General features: G+C 37.9%; 1 protein-coding gene across 3 annotated transcripts in view; it reads left to right on the top strand.

Annotated features, from left to right (window-relative positions):
- The window catches only part of LOC122073812 (DExH-box ATP-dependent RNA helicase DExH11), a 33,077-nt gene extending 6,501 nt beyond the window's left edge, over nt 1-26,576 (top strand). The window contains exons 8-23 of one of the 3 annotated variants that reach the window (XM_042638455.1): nt 925-1,026; nt 2,043-2,243; nt 2,474-2,584; nt 4,889-4,956; nt 5,133-5,505; nt 8,272-8,427; nt 8,517-8,627; nt 8,923-8,976; nt 10,121-10,378; nt 18,216-18,325; nt 21,395-21,551; nt 22,562-23,030; nt 24,868-25,082; nt 25,229-25,467; nt 25,756-25,882; nt 25,975-26,576. In XM_042638455.1, the coding sequence (XP_042494389.1) occupies nt 925-1,026; nt 2,043-2,243; nt 2,474-2,584; nt 4,889-4,956; nt 5,133-5,505; nt 8,272-8,427; nt 8,517-8,627; nt 8,923-8,976; nt 10,121-10,378; nt 18,216-18,325; nt 21,395-21,551; nt 22,562-23,030; nt 24,868-25,082; nt 25,229-25,467; nt 25,756-25,882; nt 25,975-26,187 (2,964 nt within the window). In that variant the 3' untranslated portion in view covers nt 26,188-26,576. Of the gene's footprint in view, nt 1-924; nt 1,027-2,042; nt 2,244-2,473; nt 2,585-4,888; nt 4,957-5,132; nt 5,506-8,271; nt 8,428-8,516; nt 8,628-8,922; nt 8,977-10,120; nt 10,379-18,215; nt 18,326-21,394; nt 21,552-22,561; nt 23,031-24,867; nt 25,083-25,228; nt 25,468-25,753; nt 25,883-25,974 lie in introns of those variants that run through there. The other 2 variants (XM_042638456.1, XR_006138877.1) reach the window with 2 other exon arrangements.
- The last annotated feature ends 222 nt before the right edge of the window (nt 26,577-26,798 follow it).

Genomic DNA, 26,798 nt, shown 5'->3' with positions numbered 1-26,798 from the left:
GGGGGGTGTGGGGGCATTTACAACCTTTGAATAAAAAAGGAAATAGAAGTCTAGTCAAGATATTCCTTACTGGTAAAAACCATAAAATAAGGCATCTAAAAGAATTAAAGGACTCTCTAATAAAAAAATCTACTTACGGACCCCACATAATCTTATCCATCTACTTAATCCCTTGTACCCTTTAAATCCCAACTTTAGGGCTTATAAGAAGCCCATTACATTAATTAAACCTAAAAATAACAAGCCCAAGGCCCATAGAACCCAACCACGGGCCTGAATAAAGTATTCCAAGGTCTAATTGGATCGACTGAACACCCTTAACTGCATCACATATTCTTGACTACACTGGTTAGCACATATGAATAGAGTTTAGAGTTCCACATGGTCTTCTTTAACATGGATTTGCACATGTCAGTTATAGGAATTTGAATATGGAGAATAAGAAGCACCTTGTGTCATTGACTTTAATATGATATTGAATATAGTATTAATTTTTCCTTATCCTTGGAAAAAAAAAAATCTCTTCCAGGCTGGTGAGGTGACCTTGTGATTGGACTCTGTCTCATCATTAATTCCGACCACTTATTGTTCAGAGACGAAAATACCCTTCCCCATGCTAATCAAAGGGTTTGGTTCTCCATGGTGAAGAGAGAATCTCCTCACCATGGGTGAAGAGAAACTGGGTCCTTGAATATATTATGGAGAAACAAATCTTTGTCTTTTCTAGGATGCCTTTATATTTTTTCTAAAGTGGTATCTGTTTGTGATTGTATTTGTACTTAGTATTGAGGACTTCAAATGTTGATTACTTAATATAATCTTCTTGTAGCTTGAATACATAATTTCTCTTGCAACAATCTTTGCCATGTGCATGAAAATTACCTTTTTTTTTTCTCCTTATTTTGTCTCATGTGGCTGCTGCAGGCTATATATTATCTTGAAAAGGGGGACTCTGTTTTCGTAGCAGCTCACACATCAGCTGGAAAGACTGTTGTTGCGGAATATGCATTTGCTTTGGCTTCAAAAGTATGAATTTCAGCCTCTGACTCCTCAAATTGAGCATAAAATGGGTATATGGATCCAAGGTCAGGTTGGAAGCAACACTGGTTTGATGCTCACTCTGATCAGTTCTTGTGAGCCCATATCTGGCCCCTGTTTCCAAAAGGTCCTGGATATGGATCATATGCAAGCTAAATAGCTATGGTTCGTTCTAATCATTTGTTTGAATAGTGTATGCAAAAACGAGGAACTGGATCCGGGTAAGACCTGAAGCACCCTATTCATCCAAAAAAAAAGAAAAGAAAAAAGGCCTGAAGCACCCAATCCTTATCTGACCTGAATATTCAAGTGGATTTATTTTAGGATGCAAACCTGACAGAACTGGATGCAGGTCAGAGGTGATCTTGGACTGTCTCTTGCAATTTTATGCTTTATCCTCAACTGTTTTATTGTGTTACAACTGCTTGTCCCCAAAAGCTTGAGCTTTTAGGAAGGGCATACAAGAATGTATATCAAAATAGTCCCACCTATGTAGCAGCACACACACATGGCTCTGCACGTGATACCAACACGTGGCCCCAGGGTACAGGGTACAGGGCACAGGGGCACAACACACTTCCCCACACCTACCAGGGATCGAACACTCGACCTTTTGGCTTTGATACCATGTTATAACTGCTACTCCCAAAAGCCCGAGCTTGGGAAGGGGCACATAATAATGTACATCAACATAGTGTTGTCATATTAACCCCACTTATAGGAAAACTATTTTGAACGTAGAATGTGTAATAAGATGTAAAAAGCTTTTCAGGTTGCTGAGGCTGTTTGACATTTCCAAGTACTAGAAAGCTGGTAGAGTATTTTATGCTTGAATCTAGTTGCTTTAGATTTTCATCTGGATCCATAAGCTCCCCCTAGCTGGCACATGCTAATTGGATCTGCACTATTTCATTCCATCATATTGTACTTTTCCACAGTAGTGTTGTTATTGTATCTGTAGAATTTTCATGCTAAATGTTTTAAAAGATACTTATCTTTTGTAGCATTGCACGCGGGCTGTATATACTGCTCCCATAAAAACCATCAGCAACCAGAAATACAGGGATTTCTGTGGAAAATTTGATGTTGGTCTTCTCACTGGGGATGTTAGCTTGAGGCCTGAGGCATCTTGTCTTATCATGACAACTGAAATATTAAGGTCAATGCTCTACAGAGGTGCTGATATTATTCGTGATATTGAATGGGTAAGGGTCATTTTATATGGTATCTTACTCCATGGTTATTTATTCTTTTTTGCTTTTATTGTCTTATATTAAATGGTGATCTTTTTCTTTTATTTTTGGTCTCTTGCATTCTTGTTACTTCCTTTTTCTTTTTTAATGCTAAATCTTTTTCTTTTTTAATGCTAAATCTGTCCCTTCTTTCATGGAAATTCCTGAGATATTCTTTGATTTCCGAATATTTGGAGGAACAGGTTATATTTGATGAAGTGCACTACGTCAATGATGTTGAAAGAGGGGTTGTTTGGGAAGAAGTTATCATCATGCTTCCGAGGCATGTCAATATTGTTCTCCTTTCTGCAACAGTATGTATTTCTTTGTCATATTTATATTTTGGACTCCTGGGAAGGGGCTGTATCAATGATGATGGTGTTGATTATTGCGGACACGTGTTACATGCAACTTGTGTTTTCCATAAATTAGATCCGTCTTTTTGTTCCCTCCTTTTCTTCTTAAACATATGCTGTTCATCTGGCATTCATGATTTTTAATTTTGCCATCCTGGAAGTTATGTATTTAGGAATTTTTCCCAGAACAAAATTGGGCCTGAGTTTTACCCCCTGCATCGCAGGAGAGGCTGTTTCCAAGTTTCGAACCTGTGACCAGCATCTTGCAATGGTGCAACTTAACCGTTGTGCCACTGGCTCGCCCACAGTTAAAATTTTGTCAGTATTTTTGACCAGATTTTGGAATGTTTAATATGATATGATCTTTCTGAATGCCTTTTTTCTTTTCCTTTTTTGGGGTGCATTTGATCATCTTCCTTTGCTCAATAAATGGCCAAGAATCCTACTACTCTATGTCTCTATCCATCATCGCTACTCGCTTCTCTAGTTCTAACTGCTAAATGGGAGAGAATCATAGTTTGATTTGTTTATTATTATTATTATTATTATTTATTTATTTATTTATTTATTTTTCTTACTAGTTTATAAAGAAAAAATATACTTGTCATTGTATTAACTTTGTTTCTCTCTCTCTCTCTCTCTCTCTCTCTCTCTTAATTAGGAAATTATCTTTGTTTATAATTTTTTTTATAGGGAAGGTACTTAAACCATATAAAATAAATGGAAAGTCATTCTCTAATATCTGATCTGGAGATGGACCTTAAACAGGTACTGTGTTGTGTCAAACTGGTTTAATTGCTGTTAAAATGGGTTGACCCACTGATGGCAGCAAGAAACCGTCTTGAATGTGTATGTCTAATTTGCCTTAATATTTATTTTGTCTAGACAACTAAAAGTAAGATACCCACTTTGTTTTGGTAATCATTTAGCAGTTACCTGTCAATTAAATTTATGATTAGTTTCCTAATAAAGTAGGTGAATTTTCTATAACTTTGAAACTACTAACTGATGATCCATTTAATCAAGTTTTCATAGCTTTGAAAATTTGATTCTGTCAATGCTGCATTTTTTTTAATGAGAAATATTTTCTTTGACATAGCTTTTATCATGCCCATTTTTGGACAAGAACAAAACGAAAAGAAAAATATTTACTCAAGTCCTCAACATCTGGAAAATGACTTGCATGAGAGAATTTTGTGAGTCATTCTTCTTAATAAAATGGAATAACTGTTGCGGCAATCTGCTTGACTGACAATGGGTTCAGGAATTTACTCCCAATCCATAGAAATGATAGTGCATAACTACGTGTATATCGTCATTTAAAAATATTTCCGCTTTACATGAAAAGATATGGATCCTGAAGAGGCACTAATGAATGTGCACTAAGAAATGGTTCACTAAGAAATGGTTCTCTCTGGGTTTTGAAAATTTTGGGCCAATAAACTGAGAGTCCAACTAGTGTGACCCCCAACCCCAAGGGCTCTCCAGGTTATAGGCAGTGGGATATATATATATATATATATATATGAAAATGAAGGGAAAAAAAATCATCCAAGACTACTTTTGATTTAAATATTAACAAATGATTTTATCTGAGATTGTAAAATTCTAAAAAATTTCAGTTAGGTCTGGAGAATTGAGATTTTGAAATTTCAGCAATGTTTTAAAAACCTTCGACACTTTAATATTCTTTTGGTCTGCTTAACTGTGATACGAATGCCAAAATAAAATATTTTACTCTTAATATGCCCTTGCTCAGTGACCATAAACCAACAAAAACTATGTATTGGATCAATATTGATGAAGTTAGTGGGGATGGGGATACCCTTAATTGACTCTATTTAGCTAAACTCAATTCAACATAGCCTTGTCCCCACCCCCACCCCCACCCCCACCCCCACCCCAACAAAGAACTAAAGGAAATAAAATTGACAAAGCCCTGTCACAGCTATGAAAGGTTGTCACTAAGGTTGTCCAGTGACAACAGCTACCTACAATTCTCGCTGTTACTTAAATAATACACCCAGAATTTGTTCCAAATTGGAGCCTGAACCATTTGCCACATGTACACTGCTTTTTCTGCCTTTTGGAAATTCTGTGCTATAAAAGGTGAAGGTCAATTCCTTGTTGGGAAAAACTTACTTCCTAACGACAATTTTGTACATTTCAAATTATTACATAATAAGTTGTAGTTGATAATTTCCAGCTTTACTGACTCGAGGTTCCTAGCACATCCACTTAGTTATCAGTAACATTTTGTAGGTGCCCAACACGATAGAATTTGCGGATTGGATTGGTCGAACCAAGCAAAAAAAAATCCGTGTTACAGGGTAAGTAGTAAATTTAGTTTTGATAGCCAGAGTTATTGAATTATTTTACTGCCTTCGAAGCTGTATATGATGCCTCTTTTTTTATATGAATATTAGAATGAAAACTTGCCTTATACCTCGGTCAACCTCTATTTTTTAATTTACCATATTCTTGTTTGGCATTTGCTTACTACCAGGACCTCAAAAAGACCCGTTCCTTTGGAGCACTGCCTATTCTATTCTGGCGAGCTGTACAAAATATGTGAAAATGAAAATTTTCTGCCTCAGGGATGGAAAGCTGCGAAGGATGCTTACAAGAAGAAGAATTCAAGTACAGTTGGAGGTGGTACTGGAACACATCTGGGGTCTGCAGCAGCCCATGGCAGGGCTCGAATGCAGCAACGAGAAAATCCTAACCGTGGCAAACAGAACAAGCATTCTGGACCTCAAAGTTTGGGTAACTTTTCAGGGGCTGGTGGGTTGAGCCAGAACAACTGGGGGTCGAAGAGATCAGAGGCTTCTCTGTGGCTGTTGCTTATAAACAAGCTTTCAAAGAAGTCCCTTTTACCGGTATGTTTGGACTGTTTCATTACAAAATTTAATATGTGCTTGTTGATGTTGTAACCCGGCAGTCACTGAGAGGGGGGTGAATCAGTGAGTCCAATTCTGATCCCCAATAATCTGTCCGATGTCTGGCCAAGAAAAACCTGATACACCTGTCCCTGTTTGCACACAGTCGTATGCACACTCTGCCTCTCACAGGCACTTCCAAGTGTGCACATCTGTTCCGCATTCCACGCACTTCAATATAAAATGCAAACAACAAGTACCCACAACACAGGGTTTTTACGAGGTTCGGCAATTTGCCTACATCCCCGGAGTAGTGCCTGTAAAAGCTTCTTACCTACTCAATACACTACTTTTGACTGCATCCACACCCAATTTTCTCAAGCCGAAGCTGAGATGGCACTCGCAGTGCCGGTACAATGTGTAGCACCCACTACATAGGAGTTAACCCTAACATACATACATATTATCATATATGCATATAATGTAAATTCTAGGGTTAGAAAATCTCACAGTCCTTGTCTGGTGTTAGCAAAGTTGTCTCAGAGCATAGTCTCTACACACTGGAATCCTCAACTCCCCTCTAGAGTAGGAGACTTGAATCTTCAAGTAAGCTCAACATGGCTATGGCATCTCACAAGTCTTCTCCCTTGTCCTCTTGCACTTTAAAGCACAAATAGAAAAACCCTCTCTTCTTTTCTCTCTTCTCTTGGCTTTTGATCAATGAAACATCAAGAACACTCAACTACCTTCTCAAACCCACTTTAATGGAGTAAAGACACTTTCCATCAAGCAATAAACCTCATTTAATGATCAATCATCAAGAGGAAAACTTCTCTTGCCAAAACCGTAGGCTTCCTTCACTCAAAATTCATTTTTCTTGCTACCATGGTGTAGCATGTAGGGCTTGAAAAAACGAAGAAGTAGCAACTTGGTTCACCCAAATCCGAGTTAAAATGAGGGAGATATGACCATTTGAAGTTAGAGCAATGAGATAGTCTGAAATGGAATCTTCATAGGGGTGGCGTAGGCTATGCCAGTGGTGCGCGCAACAGGGGCGCAGATCTGATCGTAGATCTCATCTAAAAGTATATTTTAATATTAACCGTCAGATTTAAAAAACGGACAAAAAGATAGAACCACAGGATTGGAATCTTAATGATGTTAGCGTGACACAATCATGACACATGCTGACGCAAGCCGTCAGCGCCTGCTTCAACGCCAGGTGCGTTGTCGATCACGGATTGGTCCGTGCTGACACATCACTTGGTGATGTTGAATGCTTTTCCATAAAGCAAAAACTGTTTTCAACCGTCCGATTGGCTTCATCTCAACTAGATCTGATCAGATCTTAGGGAAGAGAATCAAGCATGGTGCACCATGCACATGCGTCACACTTGATGAAGACCCAGTTCTTTAAATCACTCACCAGCCCCTGGATTCTTATAATTACAAGAAAACCCTCCAAATATTCAACCAAATTTCTAAAAGATCCCCCACTGGCCGAGAGCTACTGTTGGTTTTCTGGTTCGGATTTTTGAACCGGCTTCACAGAAACAGATGTAACTTTTTCATACGATATGCGATCGAGATGAAACGAAGTGCGTTGGAACCGCGACTGGACGCTCTACGACTTTCCAGAAGATCCGATCATCTGTCTCAGCCATGTAAAAAGACCAAAATGCCCCTAGACCTTTCCAATGACGCATCTTTCTCATACGGAATCGGAATGTGATGAAATCAAAACCATTGGAAAGATTGGATTTTTTTCGTATTGTTACATGGAGAACACTTCCTTTAAAAAATTCATCTTCAATGTCAAAACTGCCCTCGAATGCCACAAATGCCGTAACTTCTTCATACAGTATCGGAATGCTACAAAATCAGATGCACTGGACTAGATAAATTCCAATCTATCTTTTTCATGAAGAAACAATCTTCCAAAAATGTCATTTTCACTGCCAAAAATTCCCCCGAGCATAAATAGGCCAATTTTGCCAGTTTTGACCTAGAAACCCGCACCACCTACCATGGATGAATCAAACCACTCCATGCACACAATGTGGCTAGGTTATCTCATCGATGATACTCAACGCTGCTATGTCATCACTTTCGGCCATGTCACTCAAACTGGCCACATCATCACTGCCACGTGGCTGGGTTGCCAACAAGGACAACCATACAACAACAGATGTGTTGATATTTTTCCCTGTAAGATTTATCCGAGAGGGTCATTGGGAAGAATGCAACCTTATAGGTTGTTGTTGGTCCAATGCAACTATAGATATTGTTACGTTATTGGACTGATCCTTTTCAGGTCCATGATGGATTAGTTGATGGACTGACAGGATCAGAAGATCCAATATGGTTCCCCCCAATCCTGCTAGTGGGTTGGACTGATTCCAACTAATCCTGATCTGCATTGGGATATTGGGATTGGCTAATCCTTCAAACCATTTCATCATGCATTCTTATGAGTGCACAGGCTCAGGGCGGGGGTTCTGTTCCAAGGATTTCTTCTATTATAGGTAATGGTCTCAATTACGTCTTTGATTGGATCCATGTAGCCGACCCCATTTAGTTAGGACAAGGCTGAGTTGTTGGTCTCAGTTCACTTGGGTGTGGTGAATTTGAGACAGACAGCTGGGTTATGAAGGCATGATCAACACCTCTCACTAGATTTTTTCGTTTCAATTTTTGGCTTAACCTGATCATGTTTACCAGCCTACCAGATGAGACTTTTAATATTTCTGTTTGTCATGACTTCAGGTGGTTATTTTTTGTTTTTCAAAGAATCGATGTGATAAATCAGCAGATAATATTACTGGGACTGACCTTACCAGTAGTTCGGAGAAAAGTGAAATTCGTGTTTTCTGTGACAAGGCCTTTTCACGCCTGAAGGGATCTGACAGGAACCTTCCACAGGTCTTCTGGAGCTCTGGTTTTTCTTCTACTCTCATGTGTTCAATTTTAACTTCATCCATTAGTAAGCACTGTATTTACTCCTCCAACAGGTAGTCAGAGTCCAAAGCCTTCTTCGTAGAGGGATTGGTGTGCACCATGCAGGGCTGCTTCCCATTGTTAAAGAAGTTGTTGAGATGCTTTTTTGCCGTGGTGTGATTAAGGTAAGTCGTCTAATTTTATTAGCAATTTCAACGAGTATTATAGCTTCTTCTTCTTCCTTTTTTTTTTTTTTTTTTTTTTTTTTTTTTTTAATATTTTCAAAACAATGTCAAAATGGCAATTATCTCAGGAGTTTAAATATTTAGAATTCCCTCAACATTCAAAATTCTCTTCAACATGTACACACATGTAAAATTTTATTCATCTCATTTTACATGCCACGGATTAATTCATAGTTATTTTCTGGACTTCTATGGATTGACACTGCCCTCCCCCTTTTCCTTTTGCTTACTGTAGGTGTTATTTTCGACGGAGACATTTGCCATGGGGGTTAATGCTCCGGCCAGAACAGTGAGTGCCTGTCATGTTCATGGCATTGATATGAATGAGATTATTCTTAATTAATAGCGCTAATGTTTTGCTTTCTTTTGCTCGAATAATATTTTGTTTTCTTCCGTGTTTGCATGGGTTTTTATCATTAAAGTTTTGACTGAGAAGGTGACAGCTGTTGGCTATATTTTCTGCCTAGATGCTTGTTCAAACTGACTTCCTTTGGCTCTGTGTGGTTGCAAGGGAAATTAAAGGGAATGAGAGTGAAATCTTACCCTAAAAGGGAAACTTTGGTACTCATTATCTAACATGATTGTATAAACTAACTCCAAATCATTCCATATTTGGTTATAAAAATTCACTTTAATTTGCATTTAAATCCCTTGAAAATTAAAGTAAAAATTACATCTAAAAAGCATCATTACTAAATATGGTAATAAAATTTAAGTAGCTTATACAATCATGTTGGATAATGATTACCCAAGTTTCCTTTTTTAGGTTTAAGAGTTTTCTCATCTGGCATAGTGCCTTTGGGAAATGGTGCCCTTTCCTCTAAATTTTGTTCTCAGTTAGTCATATATATTCACAGAAATACATATATCAAAGATTTTCTTGAAGTTTTGGTATAAACTATATTCACAGAAATTCAGATATCAAAGATTTGCTAGAGCTTTCGGTATAAGTGGCAGTAACAGGCTTCAGGTCTATTATCTGTTGGTTGAGGACATTGTACCCATGAAATCATGGGTTTGATCCTAGTTTACATGTGGGAATGAAGAAAGGCTTTTCGGGGTCATATTTTTTTTTTTTTAATTTAACTTACTGTTAGTTGCCTTTTTTCGTACTTTTCCTCCAGATAGAAAAAATTTCGCAGACCATGCATACTTTGCTTAGATAACACTATCAATAATAATATTTCTCAAATTTGATGTTTTAAGGATTTAAATGACCTTGAATTAGTGTGCAATTTCAATGATGTTCATAAAGAAAATCATGTATAATTGTATACAACATTAATCAAATCTATATTGCAGCACCAATTAAATTAGTACTGAAATTCATGGAATATTGTAGAAGGTGTCATATTTGAAGGGTTTATTGGTTTGCCCTTTTGTACAAATAATGGGATTTTGAGTAATATATTTTTGGGATTTTTTTTTTGCAGGTTGTTTTTGACACTTTGAGGAAGTTTGATGGTAAGGAATTCAGACAGTTACTTCCTGGAGAGTACACTCAAATGGCTGGTCGCGCTGGCAGGAGAGGACTCGATAAGATTGGTACAGTAGTTGTGATGTGTCGGGACGAGGTCCCAGAGGAGATGGATTTGAAACATGTCATAGTTGGAAGCGCAACTAGGCTTGAATCTCAATTTCGACTAACTTACACCATGATCTTGCATCTCCTTCGTGTTGAAGAGTTGAAGGTACTCACAAGCATTTTTTTTCCCCCTCTTTTTTTTTGCAGTCATTGAAATTGTATTTCCTTAAGAATCTCAGATTAAACATTAAGTGCATTTTCTAATAAATATTTTGGTCATTGTTCTTGTAATTTCTTGGAATATCGGATCTCTGACGGGTAAAAGTATGGAGTTGATAGATGTTATGTTGCGAAGAAGGATTAGTGTTGCATGTGTTCAAGAGACGAGATGGAAGGGCAGCAAAGCTAAGAGGTTGGATGACTTCAAGCTATGGTACTTGGGAAGCGAAAGTGGGAGAGGTGGAATGGGCATAGTAGTAGACAAAGACCTGGACTTGATGAAAGTGTTGAAGTACAATTCTGGGAGCATATGGATGATGTGATGCATTGTGTTGGTCAGGGAGAAAAAAATATTATAGGTGGGGATCTAAACAGGCATGTGGGAAAAGATCCAAGAGGCTATGAAGAGGTTCCTAAAGGATACGGATTGGGGGAAGGAATGCAGAGGGGATTTCACTGTTGGACTTTGCATTAGCATATGACTACTGCATTGCAAACACTTTCTTTGAGAAGAGAGAAGAACATTTAGTTACTTACAAAAGTGGGCAGCATGCAAGCCAAATGGACTTCTTTTTCACTAGAAGATCTGCTAGATTGTTGTGTAAAGATTCTAAGGTTATACCGAGAGAGAGTTTCATGTCTCAACATCGACTGCTTGTCCTGGATTTGTAGCTCAATATGAAGCAACGTAAAAAAGCCAAACATATCTACCCTAAGATAAAGTGGGGGTGGCTACAAGGAGCTACCATAAAACCTTTTTCTGATAAAATGGTAGAACAAGGCAAGTGAAAGGGAAAACTAACGAGATATGCGCAGATATGACAACTTGTATTAAGAAGGTGGCTAAAGAAGTTCTAGGGGTATCAAAGGATGGGGGTCGAACTTCTAGAGAGACCTGGTGGTGGGATAACGAGGTCTAGGCCGCCATTAAGACTAAGAAAGAGTTTTAAGTCATGGCAAAGGACTAACGAAGCAGAAAATATGGCATGTTATCACACAACTAGAAATGAGGCTAGGAAGATTATGGGGAAAGCAAGGGCAAAGAAATATGATAAACTGTATAAAAATCTTAATACAAGGGAAGGGGAAAAAGAGATATATAAAATAACTAAAATAAGAGAAATGATGACCAGAGATTTGAACCATGTCAGATGCATTAAGAGTAAGGATGGAAGAGTTCTCGTACGAAATGAGGACATTATGAAGAGATAGGGTGATTATTTTTGCAACCTACTAAATGGAGATACAACAACTAATAGGAGAGACTCAGGAGTGGAAGAGAATAGACATCATTCTAACTCATCCCAGGAACATATACTGCAAGTTGGACAAATCGAGGTTATAGAGGCCCTATGAAAGAGGATCGTAGGTAGAACATCGGGACCATATAAGATCCCAATTGAAGTGTGGAAGAGCCTTGGAGGACATGGGGTGTCTTGGCTAATCAAACTATTTAACAAGATTTTGAATACTAAGACTATGCCAGATAAGTGGAGGAGAAGCAATGTAGCTCTGATCTTTAAGAACAAAGGGGATATTCAGAACTGCAATAACTATAGAACTATAAAACTTATGAGTCATACTATGAAACTTTGGGGAAAAGGTTATTAAAGCACACCTAAGGAAGGGAACTAAAATAACAGAGAACCAATTTGGTTTTATGCCAGGGAGATCCACGATAGAGGCTATGTACTTGCTAACGCGGCTTATGGAAGTTTTTAGCCACAAAAAGGACCTACACATGGTCTTCATTCACTTAGAGAAAGCCTGTGACAGAGTACCAAGGGAGCTCATTTGGAATGTCTTAGAGAAGAGAAGGGGTGTGAATAACTATATAGATATAATCAAAGACATGTATGAGGGAGTGGTGACGAGTGTCAATACTATAGAGGGTAAAAGTAACGAATTATCAATTACTATTGGGCTACACTAAGGATCGGCTCTAATTCCTTATTTGTTTGCACTCATAGTAGATGATCTAACCAAGCACTTACAAAACTTAGTTCCATGGTGTATGCTATTTGCAGATGATATTGTTTTGATAGACGAAACAATGGAAGGGATTAATTTTAAATTGGAGCTATGGAGATCAAACTTGGAATCAAGAGGTTTTATGATAAGCAAAACGAAGACAAAGTATATGATGTGCCCCTTCAGTCAGACTAGAGGAGGGGAAGGAGTGGTGAAACTTGGGGAACGGGAGCTGCCCCAGAGTGTTTGTTTTAAATACTTGGGGTCTATCTTTAACAAAGAGGGGGATATAGAGGATGATGTGTCCCACAGAATTAAAGTGGGATGGATGAAATGGAGATGTGCATCAAGAGTACTATGTGACAAAAGAATGCCCGCTAAACTTAAGGGAAAATTTTGCAGGACAGTGGTACAACCAGCTATGACATATAGAGCGGAGTGTTGGGAAGTTAAGAAGAGTGATTTGACTAAACTGAGTGTAGCTGAGATGAGAATGCTAAGAGGATTGTGTGGCAAGATCAGGAGAGATAGAGTAAGGAATGATTGTATAAGAAACGAGTTGGGGGTTGCACCAATCCAGAACAAGCTCCACGAGAAACGGCTGAGGTGTTTATGGCCATGTTCAATGGAGACCTATAGATGCCCCAGTAAGGAAGAGTGAGCAGGGTCATTTGGAGGGAACCAAAAGAGGTAGGGGTAGGCCTAAAATGACTATTAATGAAGTGGTGAGAAAAGACATGCATATGGTGGGCTCGATTCTTTTATGACCATGGATAGAGTTTTGTGGAGGACAAGGATCCGAGTAGTAGACCTCGTGTAAGGGATGTCCTTGTGATGCATCTTTGATTTCTGCCTTATCTGCTTCTCTTAGTCCATTTTCACTTATTTTTCCTTATTTTGTTGCTTCTTGATTTTCCTTTCTTCATATCGGATCATGTAGCCTACCCCATTTAGTTGGGATAAGGTTATGTTTGTTGTTGTTGTTGTTGTAGTATAAAATAAATAACTGTATTCAGTTTAATTGCAAGTTCCGTTTTGGTGGCCGCTCCTTTGGCTTAGAAAATGAAACTTTTCAGTATTTTGGTTGTTTCGATGAATTTTTTTTTGTTTTGGTTAATATTAATTGAATTTTAAAATGTAGATTATGCAAATCTGTAGCATAATATCGACATGATATCGAATAAAAAGACATAGGTTGGGCCCCTTTGCATAACTAACAAGGAAAATACATTTTATCAGCACTAAGCATGACTGTGGTCTGGCCAACTTTGGTTCTCAGGGCATAGAACCCAAAATCGAGACTGGGCTGGGCCACTATTCAATAGTTGTTAAAAATTCGAGAAAATAACGTCTCAAAGATAAAGAATTGCTACAAAAGATAGAGAACAAGCCTGTGTTAAAGGCATTCGTAAATCTTTCTTCTTTGAATGACTTCCACATTCAACTATTCAACCAAACAAATAAAAGAAGTAGAAGATTCAGTTTATCTCACGAATCCTGCACTCAGACAAGAGGGAATTTGCAAAGATCTGTGGTCTTCTCCAGGAGTTTCTTTTTCTTCTTCTCTCTCCCTTTTTTTTTTCCAGTTGCAGAAGAAAATTGGGAAAATACTAAGAATGAAACCAATTTTCCCCTAAAACCTCATTTAGTTTTGAATGAACTATAGATAAGATAGAATATTGGGGGAAAAGGTACTAAATCAATGAATTCTATGGATTACAGGCAAAAAGTCCGAAATCGATTGAAACTGCTGAAAAGACCGAACTATAAAAGATAATTTTTTATGACTAATTCATTTTTTGGCCCCCGAAACGAAACATTTCTGGTTTTTTTGGATGAAATGGACAAAATTTACAACTGAGGTATAAAGAGATTGGTGGGGAGTACTGGACTATCGAACCGCTTAGACTGTTGCTTGGGTCCAGTCATAGTTAAGTTGAACCAGTATTGGGATCTTGGTTCAATCCCTACAAAAAAATCAGAATCCTTAATAAACAAGATCATAGGGAGGTGAGAACACAACCAAAATTGAGCAATTTTAATAACAAAAGAAGAAGTAAGAAAGATGAGAAGATATGTGATGTAGACAAGTCACTTAATGGGCTTACTTTATTGCAAATAAGCCTTGGGTTGGGTTATGTATGTGTTGGACCTTTGATCCCATGGATTTTAAAATATGGGTAAAAAATAGGAAAACAGGATTTAATTCATTAGCTTAGTCAGAGTGGGCTGGTAGTAGTTTAGTTTATTAATATGTCTTTTACTTTATCATATTTGTTTTGGGATAGGATACGTAAAAGAAGTAGGGTTTCCGTTTAAGTTTTAGAGTCTAAGTAGGAATCTTATTATTTTCTTTTAAATACTTGCATAAACTCAATGTTTAGGACAGATTTGAAGAATGATTAATTGAGTTAATGTTTGAGAGCCTTAGGGCTGTGTGTGATTCCCCTTCCCCCTTTCTTTATGCGATTTCTCCCTCCCTGGTTGGATTTGTGCAATATCTGATTGTGTGATCCCTTCCTTCCCCTTTTATTCTAGTTCTTCCCTTCTTCCCTAAGGCTTCCTCCATCAATATGTCTTAGTCTCACCCCAAGCCTGGGGTAGAATCTCACTAACCACCCTAGCATTTCACTGCCATCTGTCAGTCACAGAAGAATGGTAAAAAACAAATTTCTTTCAAATTCTAATTTCAAATGCTTACATATAGATTTTTTTTATAGAGGTTGGGAGGGTTCTAGACCCTCATTCAAATTTCCTCCTAGACGTAATGGCTTATACGTTTTCAAGGACATACAAAGGGACCTTTCCAAGATATTTTATGAACTTTCTCGTTCACATATAACAATGAAACTAACATATTGACATCCCCAAGGCTTAACAACTTTAGAGGATTAGATACAACTAACTAGTTAAATTCGTATGGGTCACTTATCCCTCATGTATGAGTTGTCAAAATAAGGTCATTACAATAGAAAACATAAAAAATTCCCAGCCCAGGACCCATATAACCTATTAGGGTATTTATTTAACCCATTAGACTTGAATTTGAGTTTGTTTAGGCGTGAATACTTGTGCTGCAACCTCTCTTGACCTACATCAGCTGGCTGGGGTGGTTAGCAAGATTCTAGCCTAGGCTTGGGGTGAGATTCTTCATGTTATAGCTTCTTATCTTTATTACTTCTTCCTTTGTTATTAAAATTGCTCGATTTTGGTTGTGTTCTCACTTCCCTATTATCCTATCTATTTAGGATTCTGATTTTGTCACAAGGACTGAACCAGGATCCTCATTATTATGGTATCAGAACTATGACTAAAACCAATTTAAGAAATTCTGACCCGACAAATATTCTCAATCATATCATTGACATGATCAGGTTAGTTATGAAACTAAGTGGCTGCTATCAGGTATAGGTTTGAATCCAAATATTTGTACTGGCTAAGTTTTCTCCCCATCACCTAAAGAATTCTATCGTGGCAGCCGTTGACGCCAATCCGTAGACAGAATTTAATGATAGACTGTCTCCTAAGGAGGAGGTTGAGGAACAACCTGCTTATGACGAGGACAGTACGGTGATCCATAACACTCATGCCTTATGTTTGGTTCTATCAACAATGATTACTGAGGACAACAATGATGAGGAATCTAAGGTAGTAAGATGTCTGCTATTACAATGGAAGCTGAAGTAGAGGGTGAAGACTCATGCAATATGTTTGGTTCTATCAACAAAGATTACTAAGGACAACAATGATGAGGGATTTAAGGTGTCTGCTACTACAATGGAAGCTGAAGTAGAGGGTGAAGAAGTCGACGATACCATTACCGTAGACCACTTGGGTACATCCCTTACTCTTGATGATGATTGTGACGTTGCATACATCGAGTTTGTCATTCCAACCGAATCTTTTGAAGAGAAAGCTCTTAGAGTTGAGGACTTTATTCCTTAGGCCTGAGTTTTGCTTGGGATTAGTCAAAGCTGCTACTCACATGTTACCCCTTCGTCACTACAAAACTCGAAGTCGAGTTATTTTCAAGCCGGTGAGAGCTGATAAGAGTCTAGAACTCTCCCAGCCACTCTATAAAAGGGTTCATGTAAGCACTTGAATAAAGTTAAAATTTGAATGAAATTTCTGGTTTTTTGCCAATAGTTCAAAATCTCGTTTTGGTCAGACCGAAAGGAGCAAAACAATGTATTTTCCTGTGAGTTTCGCTTGGCCAATTCGGGGTGCAAACAGCCGAAATGATCAAAACAAATTGATTGAAATTTCAGCGAAACATTGCATTTTGTGACCGAAATGAGTGAATTTTGGCAAAACAGAGCTGATTCTTGGTTTTGCCTTTTGTTTCATCTCAAACATGTCGAAGTTCGCAAAATTAGCAAAATTTCGACGAGTTTTTGAACATGGTTAGTGAGATACTAGCCTTGGCTTGGGGTGAGACTCTTCAAGTCCTATATTCTTATCTTTCTTACTTTGTCCTTTGTTAACAAAGTTGCTCAATTTTGGTTGTATTCTCACCTCCCTACGATCCTATCTACTGAATGTTCTGATTTTGTACCAAAGACTGAACCAGAATCCATTATTTCAGAATTCCCACTAGACAAGATTGTAGGGAGGTGAGAACACAACCAAAATTGAGCAAAATAAGCCCATTACAATAGAAAACATAGACATTTCTAGTCCCTGATCGATATAACCGAATAGGATACTCATTTATTGACTTGGATTTGGGCTTGTTCCACGTGAATACTAGTACTAGAACCTCTCTTGATCTGCATCAGCTAATTGATGCAGTATTCAGCTAGAAAGAAGAGGAAGAGAAGACTTTTCCGCATTTTGGGTTGGTTCAATATTGAATTGGTCCCTAGTTCAAAACCAGTTCTAATTAATCCTAGTCTAATGGGTTAAATAACTAGCCTAACGGGGTATATGGGGCCATGGGATAGGTATTTTGATGTTTCTATTGTAATGGGCCTACTTTGATGGCCCATACGAATTTAACTAGTTGGTTGTACTTCTATCTAGTCCTCTAAATTTGTGAAGTCTTGGGGATGTCAATAGGAAGATATGACTTGGAAGTGTCTTGCCCCAAACCTAGGTTAGTATCTCACATTCTCACCAACCACCCTAGCATCTCACTGTAGTCCCTCTCACAGAAGAATGGTAAAACCCAATTTCTTTCAAATTCTGATTCAAATGCTTACAAAAACTCCTTTTATAGAGAGGTTGGGAGGGTTCTAGACCCTTATTGGGACTCCTTTCTTGACTTAATGGTCTGTACATTTCTAAGGACTTACATTGGGACTATTTTCAAGATATTTAATGAACTTGACATTTTCAAGGTTTTTCACAATTAATAATGAAACTGGCCTATTGACATCCCCAAGACTTCACAACATTAGAGGACTAGAACCTACTAACTTGTTAAATTCGTATGGACCACTCATCCCTCATATATGGGCTATCAAAATAGGCCCATTACAATATAAAACATAAAAATTCCCATCCCATGACCCATATAGACTCTTCTTTAATTTAAAATGGCAGAGCTGATACTTATCCAGTGCAAGGGCAAAAATTAAGTATGGTATCGAAGATGCCAATAGGGACATGGAAAGAGACCACCATACACTCAACTCTCTGGTCTCTAGGGTCATAATTAGTGCATTGTTGAACTTGACTTTAATCGTTAGCAGCCACAAATATGCACGCTCATTATTTAGCTTGATAATTAATTATTGATGTGGAATGTCTGCTTTCTAAACTTATTAGGTTGATAACTTTGTGTTGGTTAAATAAAAGTCTTATGATTGCAGGTGGAAGATATGTTGAAGAGAAGCTTTGCTGAATTCCATGCTCAAAAGAAACTTCCAGAAAAGCAGCAACTTCTCATGCTAAAGCTTGCTCAACCAGCAAAAGCCATTGAGTAAGTATGCAGAGTGGGGGCAACATTTACCTGCCTCATATTGTATTTTTACAAGTCGGGCTTGGGTCACATTCAATCCTAAGATTCAGGAACACATGTATGGTCTTTCAGTCTGATGTTGTACGCTAAACATATAGAACCAACCTTTCTATTTGGTGTTTATGTTCTGGATCTGTTACGTATGATCGAACGTAACATCCCTCACTTCATGAATTGATGTCCGACTGTGGCACATCAGAGTGTCGTCTAGTCAACTTGATGGTGTTGGGGCTATGAATGTACATAACAAGGACTCATGTCTGGATCAGATGCTAAACACTAACTCTTCATCTTCTTTATTAACATATATATGTTTTGCCAGCAGGTGCTGTTTTGGACTCCCTATATCCTTTCTGACAGTGACTGTGTCAGTGTCCTTGTTTTCTGCTTGTATTGAAACCCAGTTCAGAGGAAGCTGATGGTCCCCTGGGAAACATGATTGTCTTTCTTTATCCACTATTTCTTCGTTCATTATTGTGCAATTTGTATCATTAATTTATTTCACGTGCTCATCAAAAGATTTTGAAGCTGTATTAGACCAAAATATTTTATGGTATTATCTTTTGGGTAAATTGATTCATTTTGATACATTTATGCTGGGAAATGTATTTCACTTTTGAATGGATATAGTTAGAATATGTTGACTCCTTGTCATGATTATATATTGGCTATGTCACCCTTGCAGAATTTCATGTCCATATGTATATGCGCATAGTTTTAAAAATCAGATCGGATCGGATCGGTCAGGATCCAGGCGATCCAGTGGTGGATTATAATGGTACAATGGTCCAAAACACCCATTAAAAAAAAATAATAAATAAAATAAAATAAAAGGGGTAAATCAGTCCAATCCAGTCCAATCCTGACTGATACCAATCCAGTCTGTATCGGTTGAGACCAATCCCAGTTTTAAAACCTTGTATATGCATGGATTTGGCCAAAGGTGGGTCTTCAACTAGGGGAGTATTTTTCCTCTTGAGTCCTGTTTGGAGAGAGGCGGAATTATCAGATTCTGCCAGAAAGAAGGAGGTGGAGGAGGAAGGAGGGAGGAGAAATTAGTGAACAGTAGGGGGCACTGATATAGGGAATTACCTGGAAACTAGGGGTCTTACAAGGGCTGGCTAGGACAGGCGATGCAAGACTATTCAAACCCTAGAGGTGGACTAATGTCAGAGTGGTAGCAGCATACATGATGAACATAAAGACTAAAAACATAGACTTAAGTAACAATGAACAATTTAGTCCTAGCTGAATGCAATCAACTTAACAAGGCATCAATTGGGGAACATAGGGGTTGGGAAGCATGGGCAGCATGATATTAGATTGAATGCACGAACTTTCCCTATTCCCAAAACTGATAGGTGCCACGTTAATGACTTAACTACTCAACTAACACATGAAATCAGCAAACATTCTATATAAAGAACTTAAAGAAGAGGAAATTGACAAAGACAGCAGGATACTAATATGATGAAGTGATTAACAAAACCTAAAATTTAAACAGTAAAAGAAAGGAGGCTGTTCTTACTTTATAACACAGGTGTAACATGTAATTAAAATTGTAAACAGTGGATTGATGGCTGAACATAACAGAAAGAGTGAGGTATGGTAGAGATTAAACCGTAGGGGTATGGATTCAGTATATGTCAACTACAATGGAGGAAGAGACATAGAGGACAAGAGAAGAGGGAGAGAATAGAAGAGAGAAGACAGAATTTTACCTCATATACTAAGAAGAAATAGAAAGAGAGAGAGAGAGAGACTTACAAGATGATGGAGAGTCCAAGAAGTTCTGCTTAATTCGTCAGTACCTTCCCTTATATTGGTTATAGACAGCCTTTAATACATTAAGACAATTATGGAGAGGGAGTAGTTACCTTTAACCATTTGGTTTATGGTTGGTTATAAATATCTACCATCCAATCATTTCTAAAATAGAAACTGGAAACCTACAACTTTAACTACTAACAAACATATTCTAGAAAGATGATGTCCATGTTGTCCATCTCATGTGGGGTCCATCATAGGGTCCTATATGTGGCTCCTCCTTTGGTAGACTTTAAGACCACGGTCAGGTTCTGGGCTGATGTCCTCATCAGGCACTGGAGTCGGAGAGGAATAAGATGTGGGGGGCACTGGCGATGTAGAGAACATAGAAGGTGGAAGCATACCTGTTTCGGTCTCTGCCTCTGTTTGTCTTTGACATATATATATATATATATATATGTATGTATATTTCCTCCCCTCCCCCTCTCTTATTACGTTATAGGAACTAGTAGATTTAGGGTCTGCAGCTCCTGCTACAGACCACAACTGCAAAGCACTATTTTTCTAAGATAGTAGATCTAGGGTCCACAGCACAATTCTGCAGACCCTATTTGTGAACCACTGTTTGGAATACTTTTTTAGAGATAAGAATAATCTTAAAATATTATAGTTTGAGCATATTTATTTTGAGATGGGAGTTGATGCCTTTAAATAAATGAGTAAAAATTGCTAATGAAATATCAAAAATATTAAAAAAATCTCTCTACCCCCTAGTCCCCGAATCTTATTTTTAGGATTTTCCAAGTCCAACAGTCTGTGCCTCTGTCAGATTCTGATACCTGCATCTACATCCTGGTAACATAGTATATCAGTCAGGATTGCTTAAGTCATAATAGTATTGTAGGACCATTAGTATACTCATGGATCTCTTTTCTTGGTGAGAAATATGCAGTGCCTGTGGGCTAAGAGTGGCCTTTTTGTACAAAAAATGCCAAAGGTTTCGACCATCTCCACTCCACCCTCCTGGGAGCCTGAGGAAGCAGGACTTTTTCTGGGTTATGTCCCACCCTTTTAGTTGTCAGTTTTCATTGACTCATTCACTCAAGTCTTATGAGCTGGTTTATAGTTCTTGCTCATTGTTATGTGCTTGACAGATGATTCATATTCGGATTTTGGATATCTTTAGCATTCATCTTCTTTTGTCACATTGTTGTTATCATTTTCCTGTCCATGTTTTTCTCACACATGATTGTATGCATGCAGATGCATAAAGGGTGAACCTGCAATTGAGGAATACTATGGAATGTTAACAGAATCTGAGAAATATAGAAATCGTGTATTGGATACAGTCATGCAGTCTCAAGCAGTGCAGCAGTTTCTGTCACCTGGGAGGGTGGTGGTTGTCAAATCACAATCAGTAGTGAGTACTTACTCTAATAGTCATAATCAATGTGGTATCAGGACTTCTCAAGGGGCTATGCTTGTGGTTTGTTGTATTTAGAGGGGTCAATAAATTAGTAGTCTCTAATGACAACAGAATACTCCTGGCGGGCCGTTCTTTTTTCTGTAAGAGAATCTTTTAACTGTAGCTTACTATCACTGAGACCTTATTTATTGCATGGTAGTCAATAATAGAATCATGTGTCGGTTAATTTTTTATGAACTGCCCCCATCTCCACTGGGGTTGTCATACTAAAAGATCCAAAAGATGATGAATATTATATTATGTTGGTATTTGTAACCAGTTTTGATTGTTCACTTGTGGTATTTCATCAAAAGATCCATCTTTTGGTTCTTCCTTAATTGCCACACGATTAGTTGGACTAGAAATCCTAGTCTAAGTGTTGTAGATCGATTCTTTAGTAAGTATTATTCCAGCCGGAAGAATCATAGGGATGGTTCATCACACCAATTAGGGGACCAGCCCACATGGCCATAGAGGCAACCAGTTTTGGAACTGGGCCAGCCTACTTGGGCTGGGAGCTTTTGGGTCTCTCGAACCCAAATCGTGGGGACAACTGTGCAGCCTTGGACAGCTATCCAATGGAGTTTTCTCGAAATTTCTTTGGTTGTTTTTTTTTTTATGATATTTCTTTCTTTGTTTCTTTGGTCTTTAATTCTGCCGTAGACAGCAAACTTTTTTTTTTCTAGAGTTACAATTCAGTTGTCAATTATCAGAGGATTTAATATAGTAGCTTTAAATTTCCTGCAACAAATAAGATCAAAAAAAGTTTTCTTATAACTCGTGCGTATACTATTTCCGTAGTTTGTAAACTCTAAATTACGTCCAGTAAGGTGCATGGCAATTGTAAACCTTCATCCACAGTGTAATTATTTTGAACTTTATATTGGACATTGTTTTTTATTCACTCAAAATGCTACAGTTATCCCTAATACTGTAAATTTTCTCGTTGGGTGTCTATATCACAGGCTGAAGATCACTTTCTTGGAGTTGTACTGAAAGCACCTTCTGCTAGTAGTAAGCAATATATTGTTTTAGTACTGAGGCCTGATTTGCTGTTATCTATGCAAGATCCTTCGGTCAATGGGAAATTGCTAGGGAAAGATAGTGGCAGTTCTATTCAAGGTTATTATATTGTTCCAAAATCAAAACGCAGTCCAGAAGATGATTACTATACAGTTAGCAGTTCTACTTCTCGCAAAGGATCAGTTACTGTCAATATAAAATTACCTCACCGTGGTAGTGCAGCTGGGTTGAATTATGAAGTTATTGGTCTTGAAAACAAAGATTTCTTAAGCATATGCAACTGCAAAATAACGATTGATCAAGCCGGGCTTCTTGAATACGATAGTAGTACTGCGTACTCCAAAACAGTTCAAGAGTTATTAAATAAGAAATCTAATGGAAAATACCCTCCAGCTTTAGATGCAGTAAAAGGTATGGACCTTACATGCTGAACATTGCATTTGTACAATAAATTCATTTAGGTTATATGTAAAATTTTCTAATTTAGTATTTTAAAGTTAATTTGATGAGATTTTGCCTATTTCAAAGAATACAGGAGTTATTTCATGCCAACGTTTCACCTTATGCCCCTGCTAGCCATTCCTATGTTTTTGGCGAGTAAATTGGAATTCCTATCAAATACTATGGCCTCCATATTAGAGTTTATTATAGGTGGGAAGTCATGATTAATGGGAAGAACTATTTTCTTGATTGCTGTTTAGGGTGGGGTGTAATGTATCTTTATTTCATTGTCTGTGTGTGTGCTTATTTAGTTGGATTTCTATGAGTTGACATAGCTGAACTTCTCATTTAGGAGTACATCGGTTTTATATATGACTTTCTTGGTTAGTTTCTTGGACAATGTGAAGTTGTGAACTTAGGATAGAACTAGGTGGTGGACTTTGGATGAAGTGGTTTGGATTCAAGGCCCGTTAAGTTATGTACATGGTACCACTGGAGTATAGTGTCAGACCCTGCGGTAATCAGTTTTAGTTGGTTTTAGTCTTTATTGTTTAGCCTAATTAGTCTTCTACTACCGCAAGGAGTGAAGGGTATCCTTGTCCTTGCAGTATTGTAATTGTTCACTCTAATATAATGTGGTGAGAGGACTGATGCAGGGTATGGACTGTTACTCTTTCTTGCAGCAGTCTCTTCTCTCCTTTCTTCCTCCCTCCTCCTTCTTCTCTCTTCTTCTACATTATTAGTTCTGGTTTTCTGTTTGTAGTATTATTTCAAGGCCCAATTTTGATATTTAGTTGATGATCATGGGTTGTCCAATATTTATCCAGACACACAAAGCTCATGATTGACAATGCTAGAGTTGTATACACCCACATGTGTGTGCGCAAAGATGACCATGCATGTGACATTTTTTAAGGTGGCATTTAGGTTGGCCAGCTCTTCCTGCTGATTTGACTGGGTTAGAATTACCTGCCCCATTGACCAGGTCTCTTTTTTTAAGGTTTTATAACAGAACATTATGTTTAAATAGTGGGCCACACTTTTTCTGACTGCACTGAAGTTATTGTGCAGCAGGAGTTGATATGTTGGAGTAGGGCATCCTGAATGAGATTTCAGCCCTGCATGCATACTGTACACTTACTGGCTGTGGTTCTGGTTTATAACATGAGGTTCAATCCCCCTAAATTTTAACCATTTGAAAAAGAAAACTTCTGTTCCTGATTGGACTCACAGTTTAGAATGATCTGTGATATTGCATTATATCTGATTGAAATTTTCTCCCCCATTAAAAATAAATAAAAAAATTTGGAATTTGTTTTTCTTTCTGAGATGTTGTTTCTTTTGAGCTTTTGTTTTCTGTTGTCGCTGTTGCATTATTAATAGTGGGTCTTTCCTGTAGGGACTTTGTATCTTCTCTCTCTATTAGTAGCCTCTTATTTATTACAACAAATAATTGTTGCTAACATGCTAATCCTCAAGTTGTGTTCTTGAATATTTGTCTAATTTCTCTATAATGCTAATCCTTTCCCTTGTAGTCATATTCATTTTTTCAAACAATGGGCTCTAGATGACCATATTCCTGAATTGGAATGAATAGCTCCACTTGGCTTGTCCAAAATTATGTGTATACACTGTCCAATGTATCACACATATTTACGCACTAGTATTGTGAGCTGAGATATAATTTTCAGTTGTTTTGTTGGTTAATGGATGGCAAAATGCATGCTTTTTGGAATCCAAAATGGAACTATTTCTAATTTTCTCAACCTTATTTGGAGGATAAGCTTATAATGGTAACCTATTTTAGATCTGAAGCTGAGAGACATGGATACATTGGATGCATACCATGCATGGACCAATCTACTAACAAAGATGGCTGGGAACAAGTGTTATGGATGCATAAAATTTAAGGAACACATTATGCTGGCAAAAGAGCTCAGCAAGCATAGAGAGGAAGTGAATACACTTAAATATCAAATGTCAGATGAAGCACTCGAAAAGATGCCGGATTTTCAGGGTCGTGTAAGTTTAAAAAATTGCTCTCTTTTGTTCCTTGTGGCATGGTATCTGGCTAATGACAAAAATGTGTTCTTGGCGGTTAATTTATCTGATTAGTATTGATGCATGATATCTGACTCTTAGTAACATCTTGTCTTATGATTTTGCAGATTGACGTGCTAAAGGAAATTGGCTGTATAGACTCTGACCTTGTAGTTCAGATCAAGGGCCGTGTGGCATGTGAGATGAATTCTGGTGAGGAGTTGATATCAACAGAGTGCTTATTTGAGAACCAACTGGATGACCTTCAACCAGAAGAAGCAGTAGCACTTATGTCTGCCCTTGTATTTCAACAAAAAAACACTTCTGAACCTTCTCTAACTGACAATCTGGCTAAGGCAAAAAAAAGGTTATGTTCTGTTCTCTTTTCCACCAACCATCACTTCTTAATTACCAACTAGTAATATGCAGTGGATTTCCATATTGCTTCTTGAGTTCATCTGAACTAAGCTTCAGTATGTTGGGTTTCAGCAGTAATTGAAAAATAACCCTCCTGCAGTAGGCTTCACTGAGTTAATTGTTGGATGATATTATCAACCAGATGGATTTGTTCGAATTTCTTATTTACGGCAAATATGGACTCAATTCGATGTTTGCTGTCTGATTTTCTTATTCTTTCAATTTTTTTCATCATTAGACTGTATGAGACGGCGATAAGACTTGGGGAGCTACAAGCACACTTCAAAATAGGAATAGTTCCCGAGGAGTATGCACGAGACAATCTAAAGTTTGGCCTTGTTGAAGTAGTTTATGAATGGGCAAAGGTTCGTTTCTGTTTTGTGTTCCTATGCTAGAGAGACCCGCTTCTGATATATATTTAAGTGGCTCACTACACACTTCTGGTGTCTTATGGCAGGGTACACCATTTGCTGATATCTGTGAGCTTACAGATGTTCCTGAAGGCCTGATTGTGCGAACCATTGTCCGACTTGATGAGACATGTCGCGAATTCAAGAATGCTGCAGCAATTATGGGTAATTCTGCACTCTACAAGAAAATGGAAACTGCTTCCAACGCAATAAAGCGTGACATAGTTTTCGCAGCTAGCTTGTATATTACTGGAGTGTGAGCTACTTGTCAAAGCTCCTCTGTGTATTTCTGTGTAAAAGACAACAAGAAATCTTTTAAAGCTTCCGGCTCAAAGAGGATGCCATGCTACCCTGAAATCTCGAGACTGTAATGGTGGGACTGGAAGGAGGAAGGAAATAAGGCAGGTTTCATACAAAGATTTACTCATTCATGTTGGGTAGTGGAAACAAAGATTGGGGGGGGGGGGGGGGGAAGCCAAGTTTTTGAATGTAATGGAAGTTGTGGTGATTCATGTTTTCTGCCACAACAGAAATCTGGTGGTTTATTGTGATTCATTAGAGGCTGATCCCCAGTGCTATGTAGTAAATTTTTGTCCATTCCGAATGAAAATATTTATTTACTGATTTGAACAGAAGAGATCTTATCGTACTGATTCTGTCCACCCATTTTGGCATTACTAATGGAATATCCCTAACTATTTAACTTAAAAATGGAACGAAATGATCTTTTGTTCCTCGGTAGAAAAATGATGTCTTGAGCAATCAGAGCAGCACTTTGATTAACAAATTTGATCTTGACCGACTCGATTAAGGTATTAGTCTGTATATAAAGGATCCCACCAATTTCTGATATTTTATTTAAAAAAAAAAA

The sequence above is a fragment of the Macadamia integrifolia genome, chromosome 3 (genome assembly GCF_013358625.1).
Source record: "Macadamia integrifolia cultivar HAES 741 chromosome 3, SCU_Mint_v3, whole genome shotgun sequence".
In the NCBI taxonomy this organism is placed as follows: Eukaryota; Viridiplantae; Streptophyta; class Magnoliopsida; order Proteales; family Proteaceae; genus Macadamia; species Macadamia integrifolia.
Note: the sequence above shows the minus strand (reverse complement) of the source record. Positions and strands in the feature narration are given on the sequence as shown.